This window comes from Malus domestica, chromosome 10, assembly GCF_042453785.1.
Source record: "Malus domestica chromosome 10, GDT2T_hap1".
Lineage (NCBI taxonomy): Eukaryota > Viridiplantae > Streptophyta > Magnoliopsida > Rosales > Rosaceae > Malus > Malus domestica.
The window spans coordinates 20685588-20703339 of record NC_091670.1 but is presented as its reverse complement, the minus strand read 5'-3'; the positions used below and the strand labels follow the sequence as shown (position 1 = coordinate 20703339).

General features: G+C 38.7%; 1 protein-coding gene across 1 annotated transcript; it reads right to left on the bottom strand.

Moving 5' to 3' along the window:
- Positions 1-10988: 10988 nt before the first annotated feature.
- LOC139188600 (uncharacterized) lies at positions 10989-15652 on the bottom strand. Its single transcript, XM_070806215.1, has 5 exons — positions 15271-15652; positions 14381-15178; positions 13104-14188; positions 12535-12671; positions 10989-11283 (listed from the first exon to the last, which is right to left on the bottom strand). Exons 1-5 carry the CDS (start codon positions 15650-15652, stop codon positions 10989-10991), a joined length of 2697 nt encoding a protein of 898 aa, XP_070662316.1.
- Positions 15653-17752: the final 2100 nt, after the last annotated feature.

The following is a 17752-nucleotide window of genomic DNA, read 5'->3' as shown; positions in this document are numbered from 1 at the left end:
GTCCAAAAGCCTAAAAGGACATGAGCCATGTGACTCACCTAGTACTGCGCCCCAGCGCCATAATCTGCGGCCCCAGCCACATAAACTGCCATTGGTTCTAGCCAAGTCAAGCATCTTAAAGCAGTGGTCCCTGCCACAATACCTCATCGGCCCATGCCGAGCCGACTCCTGGCCCATGCTAGCCGACGTGCTGCACCACCCCGACGGCTGCCCCGCGGTAGCACCATCCAAGAAGAAGACAAGGAAAATTAATTTTTTCTTACCTCAGTGCGGCACGAAGAAGACGAAGAAAGCAACGAAAGACGGTCCTTTGCATGGGCAAGATGTAGAAGACTGCTAGAGGAGGGGGAACAAATATCCTCTAAGCTATCTCTCTCTTGTAGGGTAGAATAAATCACTCTCCAAAGTTGATTTAATAACCCACTTAAGGTGGACTTAAATAGGCTTTGAGAGAAATTTATTTCCCTTTCCTATAAGGATCTAATTTCCTATTAAAGAGAGAATCTACATCAAAATAGGAAGCAGTCCTAAGTTTCTTAAAGCAAGAAGATCTCTACACCTGCTGCCCTTTTCTACGAGCAGCCCAACAGGTGTGGGGGCATTTGTGGAGCCAAAAATATTCACTAGGCGCCACGTGGTTTTTTGGACAAAAGAGGACAAAAATACCCTTGAGGCATACCGGGATTCCTACGCGCGAGCAGTGGGCAATCATCTTTCAATCAAGTCAAAAGTGCCCAAAAAAGGTAACAATTAAAAACCTCTTTCATCAAATCCTTTCTATAAGGTATTTCCCAAAACCTAGTATTTTCTATTTCATTATTTAGCTAATCAATTAGCTAAATAATATATACCTACCATATCTCCTAAAATCATCCTTAATAGTCAATAAAATCACCCAAATTAATAGTCAAAGCTGGCCACCATTCCCATCCTCACCTTTCTCATTGTCCTTATTAAAATAGTCATTTATTTTTATAACCACCCTTTTATTCATTTCATATTTAATTAGCCAATAAATTGGCTAATTAAACATGAAATTGAACCCCAAAAAAACCCTTTAGTGGCCGGTTACCTTTATTCAAAATTGGGCAAGGCCTAACCCTATAAATAGGCACCTATTCTCACCAAAAATCAATTCCAACACTTTGGCAAAAATCCCAAAATTCTCTAAATACTCTTTCTCTCTAAATTCTAACTTTGGCATCGGAGGTTCTTCGGCCAAAGCCCCCCCCATTCATTGTGGGCGCATGAGGCTCTTGGCCTTGACCTAAGGTGTTAATTGTTTTGCAGGTGCAATTTTGTCCAAGAAGAAGAAGGCGGAAATTTGCATCCACAGTAGTAGACTTGGTGTCAGTTTAACGCGGCCTTCAAGGGGCCTTGTGCAGTCCTTGAGTCCATCTTAAATTAGTGTGTGGTGTTTCAGGTGTGCCATTGTTGACCGTACCAACATACTTAATTAATTGATTTGTTTGTTTTAAGCAAGGAACAAAATGCCGATAATATCGGCGATATATCGCCGATATTATCTGTTTTTAAGGGTACCGATATTTTTTTAACTATCCAAATGGTTTTCGTGATAATATCGCGATATTTTCGAAATTATCGCGATAGATTTGGAACTGGGCACTTGGAGAAGAACGCCGGAGCTTCTACAGCTCGGGCCGACTGTAAAACAGGACCCTAGACTTCGATCTAGGTATGAAAATGAAATAGAAGATGAGACGAACGTTTTTATATATTCCGTTTGCCGTGAAAAGGTCGGAGGTGTTCGGAAACTTCGTCGACACCCACGGTCTGGCTGGAGATGGGTGTGCCTATTCCCGAGCCGATTTCGTCCCAAAAACCTTGCAAAAACACGATTTTGGACTTAAATTTCACATATAAGGAGAGGGAAAGGGAGAAAGACGAGGTTGCTGATGATAATGATGGGTGTGCGTGTGTGTATGTGGGTCTTAGACCCTCGGTGCAAAGACGAGAAAGAGAGGGAGAAAGACGAGGTTGCTGATGATGATGATGATGGGTGTGCGTGTGTGTATGTGGGTCTCGGACCCTCGGTGCAGAGAGAAAGGAGAGAGACGGCGCCGACAAGGGAGAAGCAGAAGGCGATGTGGGTCTCTGTGCGTGTGTGTGGGAGAATGATCGAGAAACCTTGGGTCTGTGTGTGTGTGTGTGTGGGAGAAGGATCGAGAGACCTTGGGTTTCTGTGCGTGTGTGTGGGAGATCTGTGTGTGTGGGAGAATGGAGAAGGGGGAGAAGGGAGCTCAGAGAAGACTTAGAAGAGAGAAGGTTCGAGAGAGAGAGACTGTATGCGTGTGAGGTGAGTGTGCGTGTGTGGTGGCATGTCTGTGTGTGTGTGTGGTTGGGTCATCTCATCTGACTCACCTGACTGATTTTACAATAACTTTTTGCAATTTCAGACCATGGACAACAAATAATAGTGCTTTCATAATGAAACCGTGTGCCACTGTGAGTCTGTGATATTCTTTCACATGCAAAACAGTGTGCCATTGTCTGTTATATTCTTTCACCTTATTAGAGGTGGAGTATCAGAGGCATTCAGAGCATTTTCGTTTCTTCTTCTTCCTTTACCATTTTCAAAGCCATTCCAAATCCATTCCAAAGCTTGAACACAAAGGGTTCCATATTTAAGGTAAGTTTACAAACTTATATTTATATTATTGTAATTTATACAACAACAAATAAATTTGTGTGGACTCGTATGTTAATTTTTTGAAGTAATTAATACTTGCATGTTAATTTTTGTAAGTAATTAAGTAATGTTAACAATTACATGTTAATTTTTTTAAGTAATTAAGTAATGTTGTATAATTATTCTATTCTTTCACATTCTCAGAGGTGGAGTATCAGAGCCATTCAGAGTATTTTCGTTTCTTCTTCTTCCCTTACCCCTTTCAAAGCCATTCCAGATCAATTCCAAAGCTTGAACACAAAGGGTTCCATATTTAAGGTAAGTTTACAAACTTATATTTATATTATTGTAATTTATACAACAACAAATAAATTTGTGTGGACTCGTATGTTAATTTTTTTTAAGTAATTAATACTTGCATGTTAATTTTTTTAAGTAATTAAGTAATGTTAACAATTACATGTTAATTTTTTTAAGTAATTAAGTGGGAAGTAGTAACTATGGTAATACTCATAACCAACCATTTCCCTACCCTTCATATCCCATTCCTGTTGGGATGGAATCGAGCGACTCATGGAAACAATCCGAGACTCAATCTTCAAATGATTTTGCTTATGGACAATGTCAACCAATCTCGGATCCATATGGGTGGCATGTTAACAATTACATGCAAAACTATTTTGGGGATTTATCATTTGATAACTACTCTTCACAATACACTCATTCTACACATAGAGATGATGAAGATAGTGAAAATTTTGAACCTCATAGGAACTCTATGTGGTACTAAGTCACTCATGTATCTTACCATGCAATGTATAAAGTGTAAACTATTGTACTAATTCATTATATATAAATAATCATGGTGTGTTTAAACTTCTTTCATTAATTACTACATATTTTCTACACTCACAATGTTTGTCAGCTCGCTATATAATCAACTTGATAATGTTAAATCCATCATGCAATGCATTTCCTTCCAATTTTTTGTGATAAACTAATAGATGATTGACTAAATAAACATCCTGCAAAGTTTCAATAAAAATTTCCAAGTTTTTCTTACAATTTCCGTGGTTTCCATGTAATTTTTATCGATATCAATATTATCCCGATATTTCCATCGATATTTCCGTGTTTTCGGACTACCGATATTTCCGATATTACCGATATTTAATACCTTGGTTTTAAGTAACTTGCTTGCAGTGATTTGACTTCTTTACCAAAGAGATTGTGCCTTAGAGATGTTAGATCTATGTTAAGCTCTTTTTCATGCCTTAGTGACAAACACGTCATCGATCACTTTTGCAGAATCAGTTCAATCAGTTTTCGACAATTTTTGCAGAATCAAATTAACCAGTCATAGATTAGTTTTGCAGAATCAGTTCAACCCGTCTTTAACCATTTTTACAGAATTAGTTCAACCCGTCATCGACCATTTTTGCAGAACTAGTTCAATCCGTCGTCGACCATTTCCTCGATCATTTTGCAGAATCAATTCAACCCATCGTGGACCATTTTTGCATAATTAGTTCAACCCGTCCTTGACCATTTTTGCAGAATCAGTCCTCGACCATTTTTGTAGAATCAATTCAACCTTTCATCGACCATTTTTTGCAGAATTAGGCCAACCCCGTCTTCGACCATTTTTGTAGAATCAGTTCAATCAATCATTGACCATTTTTGCAGAATCAGTTTAACTCATTTTCGACATTTTTTGCAGAATCAATTTCAAATACATGTAAAATCAGTTTTGTATACTTTTTTAGTAGAATTTTTAATAGAATCAATTTATAACAACATAGTACCGACATGATTTGGGGAGGGAACAATGTCAAGGGGAAGGTTCCTTGATTCTCATTGTGTTTCTATCAAACATATGGTACATTGAGTCTTTTTTCTTGAAAGTAGCGATAAACTCACGTGCTGGTGCCATTTTACCCGTTATTATAGCAAGTGGTTAAACATTTATTTTTCTACTAAGGGATAGTTTGGTATTGTTGTGTTTTTTTTTATAAAAAATTATTTTTGCTGTGATGTAAGAATAAATAGCTGTAAAATAAAGTTATTGAGCGTTTGGTAAACTTTTTTTTTGTTGTAAAAGTGCTTTTAATAATAATAATAAAAAGTAGTGTTTGAGTGTTTGGTAAACTTTTATATAAATTACCTTGAATATATTAAATGACTAAAACATATATGATATTTAATGTGACATAATAATTGTCAAAGACAATAATGTAGGGGCAAAAGTTGTAATTTTGTAAAGCATGTGAGGGTATACTTGTCACTTGGAAATTTCATTAAATGAGCATTGATTACTATGTTTTGAAAAAAAAAAACGTTTTTTTTTTTGTTTTACCAAATACATTTAATATTCCAAAATTTTTAATAAACTATTTTTTTTAAAAGCACCAAAAATCCAGACCAACCCTAAGGCTCTTTAACCACTTAAGGTGCTTTAAGAGGAAAATGACTTCAACTTGTATATGCATATATCATTCATTCCACATAAAGGATAACGGTTTCTCTATTACGGAATGAAGATGTGAAGAACCTATACATCAAATTTAAAATTCAATCAATTCAACCTCAAAAAAAAAAAAAAAAAAAAAATCTTGAAGATGGAGAACTATCTCCAAGAACACCACAACACTTCAGAAGTATGGGTAAAAATGTCCCAAAAAACTATATGCTTGCGTATCATTTGGTCAAGTCAAAACCAAATAAAATATGGAATGTTTCTTCGAGTACTTCCTACTTCCTTGAAATCCCTCTCATTTGGAGCACACTCTCAAGCTATATACAATAATGCAAGCACATCTTTGTTGTCCTCATCATTAACTACCATAACGAGAATTTTATCATTAAACCCCCAAAATGTATGCAGTTTGACAGAAAGTGCAGAGTAAATTCTTAATCTACAAATTCTTGGTCCTTTCCTAAGTTTTCTTTAATCTATCTTAGCTATGCAAGATTTTATGTTATAAACTGGGAGGCGATAGTGCCGACATAAATTCTTGCTCACCTAAGAGATTCATGAAATAATAACTAAAAAATAAAAAAAAACAAGTTAATCTGGGTCTTTGTATTTCAAATTTGGGATAAGGTTTGTTGCTAAACAATCAAAATAAACTGACATATCCCAACCGATGTCTTTTAAGAAAAACAGACACACAACGAGAGAGAGAGAGAGAGAGAGAGAGAAGAATTATGGCACTAAGAATGTGCGAGTCTTTCCACGTTAGGCATATTTGTTGAAACCAGGAAACCAATTACTGAATCTGTTTTTCGAATGACAGTTTGTTTATTTGCATATTGATTTCTGTATGTTTTAGTATTTTAGAAAGAAAAAATGGTCATTAGATTTAAGGGTATTTTTGTAATTTAAACTGTAGATAATAAAAGAGAATGATGTCATATTCCACATTTATTAAACAAATGTGTCAAAGAGGAGTGTGGTCACTACGTCGCTATGATCTGGGGCAAAACCACCGAGGTCGGATGTTGTGTTTCAAGGTGCTAATAATGGGCAAAACTATGTCGTTTACAGCAACGATCCCATGTACCAACCGGAGGATGAGCATCCCTACTGGACACTGCATATATACATATATACACACACCTACACTTGGCCCCGTTATTTTTTTTTTTGAGGGGGGGGGGCTGTGTTTTTTTTTCCCTCTATTTTTTTTGGGAAATTAGAAAAATAAAAAGGGAATGAGATGGGAGACGATTAAAATATAAGAAAAACTAATAAAAAAGGTTTGAAAACTTTGAGTTTTAACAATAAGGACAAAATAAAGGGTAAAGTGAATAGTACCATATTGACTTTTTAATGTAAAAATGTGATTTTTTGTTAAAGTAAATAATACCGGGAACTTTTCGTTAAAGTTCCCTAAAATCTAACAGGTGTATGAAAATTACATTCCAACTCTTACAACATCCTTTTACGGAACTAGCACGTGATCATTTATAGGTGACGATAAAATAATTAATAAAAATGAAAACAACAAACAAAGTGCCAACTTTTTGTTATCTAAACTCATATGTTATATCATACTACACATTTTTCTTCATCCATCTCTGTTTCATCTCCGTCACTTGTTTCACTGTAGTTAACAGAAATAAGGATATAAGAAACAATTGTAATATCAAATAATCGACGTTAAGACAGATCTGAGCATCCCCAAAGAATGTTGGGTTGATGCCATGTGATTTGAAAAATTAATTATAATTTTGTTAGCGCTAACTTCATTTTATATCCTTAATTATGTTTAAATATGCACAAATTCAAGTAAACTGTAAAAGAGTAAATAATAATTGATTTTTTTAGTAAGCCAAAAACCAGGGAAAGGGTTATGCCAGTTAAAGGCTCTCTTGAAGGTCAAGTTAGTAAGCAATATAAGACTCAAGCAGTAGGCAAGAAAATAAATATGGGATAATTGCATTGCCGGAGATGAACCCTAGAATGATGTATTTATACCAGTCTAGGAGATGACCTTTTAGGATAGTATAATCCTTATTAAACCTGGAGAATCCAGAGGGTATCAGGGATAGAATTTGCATTCTCTTAGGAGTGTGATTACTTGGCATGCCAATCCTTAGATTATAAGGACTCCAAAATATAGGAAACTCGTTGATTGCTTGCTGGATTAGGTTTTCGTATCTTGCAGAAGCATGGTCAATCTCAGTGAAGTCTCGCCCACTGGATCATGGATAGAATTTATTCAGCTTTGTAGCGGAGGCTGTTGAGTCCATGACCTGACTTCTGAGGTATTCATATTTCGATCCACTTTGCTCCGACCATCGAAAATCATGGTCTCACATGCAATATATAAAGCAAAAACAAATTTGGGGTTTTATCATGGTGAATGTTTTCAAGCTATGCTCATAAAATATCAACTACGTTCTTTAGAAGAACCTGAATTGGATGGAAACAATAAAAGTCGTTGAATGACGTTGAAGATTGTTGTCCAAAATTCTTTAGTTCCTTAGCACAGTAACGAAAGTGTGTTGATAATGCATTCTAAGCCTATTTTACTAAGGGTAAAAAATGGGAGAGGGCTGGTGGGAGAGAGAGAGAGAGAGGAGAAAGTTTGAGAATTCTATGGTTTGATTTCTCACATATTTGTATCTTTATTTACAGTGATAAGGAAGAGAGAATCTTGTTATCTAAGTAACACAAATAAAGAAACATCTAAAGATCTCATAGAATCTTACACACAATCTAGTAGGATTTACACAATCACACTCCTAACGGAATACAGACTGCTACAAAATAAAAGTTACAATTTTTTAGAGAAAACTGGATTTTATTCAAGAATAAAAAGAACTGAAAATATAACTTTAACCCTTCAAACTCAACTTTTTTCATATAAAACCCGACATAAGTTTTTTACTTGAATAAAACTCAATAACTAGACTCCACATAAGAAAATTCATTAATTATATTTGACTTTACACATTTTCATTTTCCAAATACCTAAAGTGTGAGATCCCACATCCACTTCCCATTTGCAAGACGCGTTTTGGGAACTCACTGGCTCTGGATCCCATAAGAACTTCGAAGTTAAGCGAGTTTGGGCAAGAGAAATCCTAGGATGGGTGACCCCCTAGGAAGTTCTCGTGCCGAAACCTAAGAACAAATCCGTGAGGGCGTGGCCCAAAGCGGACAATATCTTGCTATGCGGATTGGGATGTGACAATTTGGTATCAGAGCCAATCCTTGGCCGGAAATGTGCTGACAAAGACGTCGGGCCCCTAAGGGGGGTGGATTGTGAGATCCCACATCACCTAGGGGAGATGATCCTCTATGCCTTATAGGTACATGCTCACCTCCCATTTGCAAGACGCGTTTTGGGAATTCACTGGCTCCGGATCCCATAAGAACTCCAAAGTTAAATGAGTTTGGGTGAGAGCAATCCTAAGATGGGTGACCTCTTGGGAAGTTCTTGTGCCGAAACCCAAGAACAAATTCGTGAGGGCGTGACCCAAAGCTGACAATATCTTGCTATGTGGACTGGGATGTGACATAATGACACACCCTAACCTAAATCGAAGCGTTCTGGCAGTCACGTGAGGGTGACGTAGCCATGTGCGCAATGCAGAAGAATAAGATATAAAGAAATACGAATAAATAAAAACCAAACCAACTAGAGCACTATATAAGATAAGATAAGTGTGACTACACATAACCAGAGCGTAGGTAGCCTAAGTGCAGTCTAGCAAGACGAATACTAATTATACAATACCAAAGATGGTCTTACATTTGCGATGATTTGTCATAACCACCGTTAATTCCTCGTGAGCCACCAACGAGCACTACTACCTAAATCCTGGAGGGGCGCAAAACAGAAAGTGTGAGTGGGCAAAACAAAGCTTTTCAAAACCATTTCACTTATCAAAAGTAGTAACCCCTCGTCGTAAAACCTGTATAATTCCCAGAAAATAGCATACATGTTTATATCTCAAAACCAAATTCAAAATAATAATTCCACAAATATACCATGTCAAATCTCAACAAGAAAAAAGTAAGCCAGATGAAATAAACTAATATGAAATGGTAAGCCAGCCGGAGTCACCTAACATGACCTATACGGCTAGATTTATAACTCATAAACTAGTTCTCTGCACACAAGTCGGAACCACCTAAAGTGGTCTGTACGACAGGCTGGGTGTAAATAAATACGCTCTAGTGCTATGAAGGCTATGCGAAGTATCGCATGTCACCTACGAGTCGGAACCACCTAAAGTGGTCTGTACGACAGGCTAACACCTGCCTTGGATCCAAGGTGAGTGTGTGGTGTTGGAGGTGAACGATCACGTGAAGGCTAGGCCCTGTTCTCGGGCGGACACTAACACTGGGGTGCAGGATAATAAGCTAGAAATATATCTCAGCACTAATGTACTTACTATCATCACTACCATCAATATACTCACCTGAAGCTTATATGAGCGTCCACAGCGTCGAGCAACTATATATATATATATATATATATATATATATATATATATACAATTAAACATAGAGAGCATTTGACATGGCATTTCAAAGTATCAAACCATTTAATTAATTTTTCTGGGAAAAATACCAAATATATATATATATATGTATGTATATACTGAAAACCAAAATCCCACTCAATGATATGTGGAAGGGTCGTAACCCCCGAGCCTTGCTTAACTGCGCTCGTCCTCTAGATAAGTCTCACTTATATGCGAAACAACTATTTAAACGTTATTTTTAAGCACATAAACAAAACTAGCTAATAACTTCTCATACATTGCTCAATTGGGGTATTTGAATATACCATCATGGCCTACTCAACCCCACGAACATCCCTATATTTTTAGAAAAAAATTTCGACGTCCCACGCGCCGTCACACGCTGGCCAAGGCACCGCCAGATGCGCAGCCCACGCGCAGGCACGTGCCTGGCACACTGACAGATTCCCTAACGGCATTAGGGAATATTCCATTAAATAAAAGCATATGCCGTTATTTTTACCTGACACCGTTAGGATATTCCGTTAAAGTTGACGGAATATTCATCTTCTTCTCCGGTGAGTCACCAGATTCCGTCGTCGTCGCCTGAAACTGGGAAAAACTTCAAACAATCATTTCTCACTCATTTTAAAACCAAAATCCATGAAATTTATATCAAAATGAAGATTAGGACTAGAGGAACACTTCCTTACCACTTTGGGGACCTAAAACCAACAGAATCTCGCCGGGAAAACTTTGATACTCTGGCCAGCTCTACAACTCCACGAACTTGGACTTCCCGACGTCCAAAACCTTTCAAAATCCTTCCCTAAGCTTCGTGAAGAAGTTCTAAGGCTCTGTAACACCTCCAAACTCGACAAAACCTCATTAATCACGATGGATGAACAGTGCACCTCATCGGGGTTTTCTGGTTCTCGAGTAATTGAAGTCTTCACGTCGAACTAACTATATGGATGAGCTCCTGGGCTCACAAGGAACACAAAGACAACCTTCTTGACATCGATCCGTGCATGCAAAGGTAAGTTTGAAAGTTGTCCATACAGTTGTACAGAATATGGATGAAAGCCAAGAGAGAAGAGAGAGAAAGAGAGAGTCAACGGCTACCAACAAAAACAAGTAAAACTAAAATCTAATTGGGTCCAATTACTTAGGAAGAAAATGGATTGGTCCAAATCCATAGCCCATTTACACACACACAACTCAATGCTTAAGGGCAAAATCGTCATTTCCACGCTATCGAGGACAAACTAATATATACATTCGGGATGAGCTATCACAACCTACCCCCTTTAAGAAAATTTCGTCCTCGAAATTTCACACATTAACATACAAACAACTAATAACCACAAAATAAGCATGGATACATCTCTTTCATACGCTCTTCCGTCTCCCAGGTAGCTTCCTCCACTGAGTGATTCCTCCACAAAACTTTCACTAAGCGCACGATCTTATTCCTCAGAACCTTATCTTTCCAATCCAAAATTGTCACTGGCTCCTCATCATAAGTCAAATCTGGATTAATTTCCAATGGTTGAGAAGGTATCACATGTGATGGATCAAAGATATAATGACGAAGCATAGAGACATGAAAAACATCGTGCACTTTAGATAACTCTGGAGGCAACTCAAGCCTGAAGCAACTTCACCGACTCGTTCGGTGATCTGATACAGTCCGATGTACCTAGGACTTAGCATACCCTTTTACCCGAACCACACTACATCTTTCCACGGTGATAACTTAAAAAACACCTAATCACCAATTTTATACACTAGGCCAGTGGCATGCTTGTCTGCTAGACTCTTTTGACGATCCTGGACCGCTTTCAGGTTAGATTTAATTACATGAATATTCTGAGTAGTCTCATCTACAATCTCAGGGCCCACTAAAACTCTTTCACCAACCTCTGACCAACACAAAGGTGTACGACAAGACTTGCCATAAAGTGCCTCAAATTGTGACATACCAATACTCGAATGATAATTGTTATTATATGCAAACTCCATTAAATCTAACCGTTACTGCCAGGCGTCGCCAAACTGTAAGACAGAAGATCTCATCATATCCTCCAACGTCTGAATAGTCCTCTCTGATTGCCCATCTGTCTGAGGATGATATGTCGTACTATAAAGTAACCTTGAACCAAGGGCCTCTTGAAATGCTACCTAGAACTTAGAAGTGAATCTGGGATCCCGATCCGAGATAATACTAACTGGAACCCCATGATACTTAACAATATTCGATATGAACAATTCAGCTAATCGGCTTAAAGAATATTTCTCCCTCACTGGAATAAAATGTGCTGACTTAGTAAGCCGATCAACTATCACCCAAATGCCATCATAACCATTTTGTGTACGAGGAAGCTTGTTCACAAAATCCATAGTAATATCTTCCCACTTCCATTATGGAATAGGAAATGGCTGCATCAATCCAAATAGCTTTTTCCTCTCAGCTTTGACCTGCTGACAAATAACACACCTACTCACATACTCAACAATTTCTCTTTTCATACCCGGCCAATAATAAAATGGTCGAATGGTATGATACATTTTAGTACTTCTAGGATGCATTGCATAAGCTGAACAGTGCGCTCCATCCAAAATTTATTTCTTTAACTCTGCATTGTTCGACACATACATTTTTCCCTCATTCATAAGCATGTCGTCCGATTCTTTAATCCTTAGATATTTCTTTTTCCCATCGTTTCTTGCCTGAATTAACTCTTGGGGTTTCCTCATCATTCATCTGAGCCTCGAGCACATGATCAATTAATATTGGCCTGACCTGAAAATTAGCAAGTAAGGCTTCATCTCTATCTTCCACCCCTAACTTCACTCAAGTGGACCTCAAATCCGCAAGAAGAGGAACATGACAAGCGTACAAAGCATTAATTCTCGCTTGAGGCTTCCTACTAAGTGCATTCGCCACCACATTTGCACAACCAGGGTGATCATCAATTGTGCAATCATAATCACTGAGCAATTCAATCCGCATTCGTTGTTGAAGATTAAGATCCCTCTGAGTAAAAAGATATTGAAGACTTTTATGATCCGTAAAGATCTTACATTTTTCACCATAAAGATAATGTTTCCAAATCTTCAAAAAAAAAAGACGATAGTTGCTAACTCAAGATCATGAGTAGGATAATTTGTCTCATAAGGCTTCAACTATCGTGACGCATAAGCAATCACCCTACCATGCTGCATCAACACATCCCAGACTATTCAAGGAAGCATCACTGTAGATCTCAAAATTACCACTATAATCAGGAAGCGTCTAAACAGGTGCATGAGTGAGACAATATTTCAACTGCTGAAAACTCTACTCACAATTATCATCTCACTCAAATTTAACATCCTTTCTAGTCAATTTTGTCAGCAGTAAAGCAATAACTGAAAAATCTTTAACAAACCGTCAATAATAACCAGCTACGCCAAGAAAACTCCGTACCTCAGTGACGATTCGTGGTTGCTCCCAATTCTCAAAGGCTACTAGCTTTTGAGGATCCACGAGAATACCTTGAGCAGATATAACATGTCCCAAAAATGCCACTTGATCTAGCCAAAATTCGCACTTGCTAAACTTAGCATACAACTCGTGTTCCCTCAATTTCTTCAACACCAAAGTGAGATGTCGAACATGCTCTAATTTAGACTTAGAGTACACCAGAATATCATCAATGAAAACAATGAAAAACCTGTCTAAATATTGCTGGAATACTCGATTCATCAAATCCATAAAAGCTGCAGGTGCATTAGTTAACCTGAATGGCATCACAAGAAACTTATAATGACCATATCGAGTCCTAAAAGTTGTCTTAGGGACATCCTCACTTTTAATTTTCAATTGATAATAACCAGACCTCAAATCAATCTTAGAAAACACACAGGCACCTCGAAGCTGATCAAATAAATCATCTATACGCGGCAATGGATAACAGTTTTTAATTGTTACCCTATTTAATTGCCTATAATCAATACATAGCCTCAAAGTCCTGTCTTTCTTCCTCACAAATAAAACTGGAGCTCCCCAAGGTGAAGTTCTAGGCTGAATAAAACCCTTATCAACTAATTCCTGCAATTGAATCTTCAATTCCCTCAATTCAGCAGGAGTCATTCGATAAGGAGTTAGAGATATAGGATCAATACCTGGAAGTAAATCAATAGTGAACTCCACGTCTCGGTCTGCCAGCAATCCAGGTAAATCATCAGGGAATACATCAGGGAAATGCCTGATCACTCGAACATTCTCCACACTGCTAGGAACATTATCATTCAACACTACATGACCCAAATATCCCTGACAACCTTTCTCTAACAACCTTTTAGCCTTTATGGCAGAAATAATACCATGTCTCACTCCACTACGCTCGCCCACAAATGTAACCTCAGGTAATCCAAGAATATGGAAAGTAACTAACTTCATGTAGCAATCTATATTGGCATGATTATAATGTAACCAATTTGTGCCCAAAATCACATCAAAATCTACAATATCTAATGGGATGAGGTTAGCTGGCATAACAACATCCTCCACTAACACGGGACATCATGGATAAACATAACAAACATAACATCTCTCCCCTCTAGGCATCACAAACTCTAAATCATACCTAAAAGGTGTTGGATGAGGTTGTGTCATTTGAGCGAACATATGAGAAATAACATAATGTGTAGCACCACAATCAATTAATACTCTAGCAAAGTGACCAAGAATATTCAACGTACCCATGATCAAATCAGGATTAGTCTGAGCATCCTGTAGTGTCATGTGGTGAATACGTCCCTGAGCCTGCTGTCGTCCTCCACGACCTCTGCTAGTCTGACCACTACGACCTTGCACATTACGCCCCTGGCCTGGCTGATTAGGCTGCCTCGATGATCCTGCACTACTAGAAGAAACCTCCACGTGCTGGGATTGTCCTCCAGGATACCATTGAGATCCACCAGCTGAATAGAGAGGATACGACATATAACCTCCAGGATACTGAGAGTAACCACTCTGCTGATATGGGTCCTGCGGATACTGATATTGCCGTGCAGAATAAGGAGCTACATCGCCCTGGTAATGATAAGAACCTCCGCGGCCCACCTGGGCATAACCACTAGGTCCTGAAATTTGCTGGATTGGCACTGGTGGTGATAAAGAAGGCTGCTGGGGCCTCTTCTGGTTCTTAGGACAATGTATAGCCCGATGCCCCAATTGACCACAAGTAAAACATCCTCTACTACCCTGCCTGCACTCCCCAAAATGTCGACTATTACATCTACGACAAAACGGACTACCAGAACCACCAAAACCACCAGAATCTCTCTGTCTCTGAAAATGAGGACCTCCAGAAAATCTACCACCTCTCATTTGACCAGTGGAACTCATATCCCCGCTAGAAGAATTAGAACTAGCGCCACTCTTCTTAAAACTTTGAGTCTTACGAGGTCCCTGAGATGATTGACCCTTATCTTTATCATCTTTCTTCTTCTGGTTATCTTCTTCCTCCTCGCTCTCACTAGGCATATTTTCTGAATCTTCAATCCGTAATAAAATCTTAGAAAACTCCTGGTAAGTAGCATAAGGAGTCGTGGTGGCCATAAAACGCCATTTCTTCCGAGTACCCAACCTGAAACAACGAAGCCTCTTAACCGGATAGCAGCTACCTCCATATCACAGCGAGACAAATCAGTAAACCTTCTGTAGTACTCATTAGCTGTCATTTTTCCCTGTTTTAGGTCTGTGAATTCTTGCTTCTTGCGATCTATATACTCTGGAGGAATGAATCTCTTCTGAAATAACTGCTTAAAAACTTCCCAATTAGTAGCTTCCTCTGGTGATAACTGATAAAACTCATGTCTCCATCCAGATGCAGGTTCCGGACCTAAAAACCAGGTAGTCGTCTCAACCCACCTATCATTCGGAAGATTTCCCTGACTCTGCATCACTCGAAAAGTCTTCTCAATATGATTGAGCCACCACTCTGCTCCTTCATATCCTTCATTACCCATGAAATGATTCAACTTCAGATTATACACGGCTCAGTTGAATGACGTGGCTCTCTACGAGGCGGCATAGTTCTGACAGAAGACACCAAGATAATTAAAATATTCACAAGATATACAGGACCGCCAAACCTAGGCTCTGATACCAAACTGACACACCCCAACCTAAATCAAGGCGTGCCGGCCGTCACGTGAGGGTGACGTAGCCATGTGCGCAGTGCGGAAGAATAAGATATAAAGAAATATGAATAAATAAAAGCCAAACCAACTAGAGCACTAGATAAGATAAGATAAGATAAGTGTGACTACACATAACCAGAGCGTAGGTAGCCTAAAAGCAGTCCAGCAAGACGAATACTAATTATACAATACCAAAGATGGTCCTACATTTGCGATGATCTGTCAGAACCATTGTCAATTCCTTGTGAGCCACCAACGAGCATTCCTACCTAAAACCTGCAGGGGCGTAAAACAGAAAGTGTGAGTGGGCAAAAACAAAACTTTTCAAAACCATGTCAAAACCAAATTCGAAATAACAATTCCACAAATATACCATGTCAAATCTCAACAAGAAATAAGTAAGCCAGGTGAAATAAACTAATATGAAATGGTAAGCCAGCTGGAGTCACCTAACATGACTTGTATGGCTGGATTTATAACTTATCAACTAGTTCTCTGCACATAAGTTGGAACCACCTAAAGTGGTCTGTACGAAAGGCTGGGTGTAAATAAATACGCTTAAGTGCTACGGTCACGTGAAGGCTATGCGAAGTATCGCAAGTTACCTACGAGTCGGAACCACCTAAAGTGGTCTGTACGACAGGCTGGCACCTACCTTGGATCCAAAGTGAGCGTGTGGTAAGGGAGGTGAACGATCACGTGAAGGCTAGGCCCTATCCTCAAGCAGAGCACTAACACCGAGGTGCAGAATAATAAGCTAGAAATATATCTTAGCACTAATGTACTCACTATCATCACTACCATCAATATACTCACCTGAAGCTTACCTGAGCGTCCACAGCGTCGAGCAACAATATATATATATAACCATAATAATACACAATTAAACATAGAGGGCATTTGACATGGCATTTCAAAGTATCAAACCATTTAATTAATTTTTCTGGGAAAAATACCAAATATATATACGGAAAACCAAAAGCCCACTCACTAATATGTGGAAGCGTCATAACCCCCGAGCCTTACTTGACTGCGCTCATCCTCAGGATAGGTCTCACCTATATGCGAAACAACTATTTAAACGTTATTTTTAAGTACATAAACAAAACTAGCTAATAACTTCTCATACATTGCTCAATTGAGGTATTTGAATATACCATCGTGGCCTACTCAACCCCACGAACATCCCCATATTTTTAGAAAAAAATTTCGACGTCCCAGACGCCCTCATGTGCCGACCAAGGCACTGCCATACGCGTCACCCACGCGCAAGCACGTGCCTGGCACACTAACGGATTCCCTAACAGCGTTAGGGAATATTCTATTAAATAAAAGCAAATGCCGTTATTTTTACCTGATGCCGTTAATCACTGTTAGGAATATTCCGTCAAAGTTGACGGAATATTCATCTTATTCTCCGGTGAGTCACCGGATTCCGTCGCCGTCGCCAAAAACTGGGAAAAACTTCAAACCATCATCTCTCACTCATTTTAACTCCAAAATCCATGAAATTTATATCAAAATGAAGCTTAGGACTAGAGGAACACTTCCTTACCACTTTGGGGACCTAAAACTAACGGAATCTCGCTGGGAAAACTTCGATACTCTAGCCACCTCTGCAACTCCACGAACTTGGACTTCCCGACATCCAAAACCTTTCAAAATCCTTCCTCAAGCTTCGTGAAGAAGTTATAAGGCTCTCTAACACCTCTAAACTCGACAAAACCTCCTCGATCACGATCGATGAACAATGCACCTCATCGGGGTTTTCTGGTTCTCAAGTAATTGAAGTCTTCACGTCGAACTAACTATATGGATGAGCTCCTGGGCTCACAGGGAACACAAAGACAACCTTCTCGACGTCGATCCGTGCACGCAAGGGTAAGTTTGAGAGTTGTCCGTACAATTGTACAGAATATGGATGAA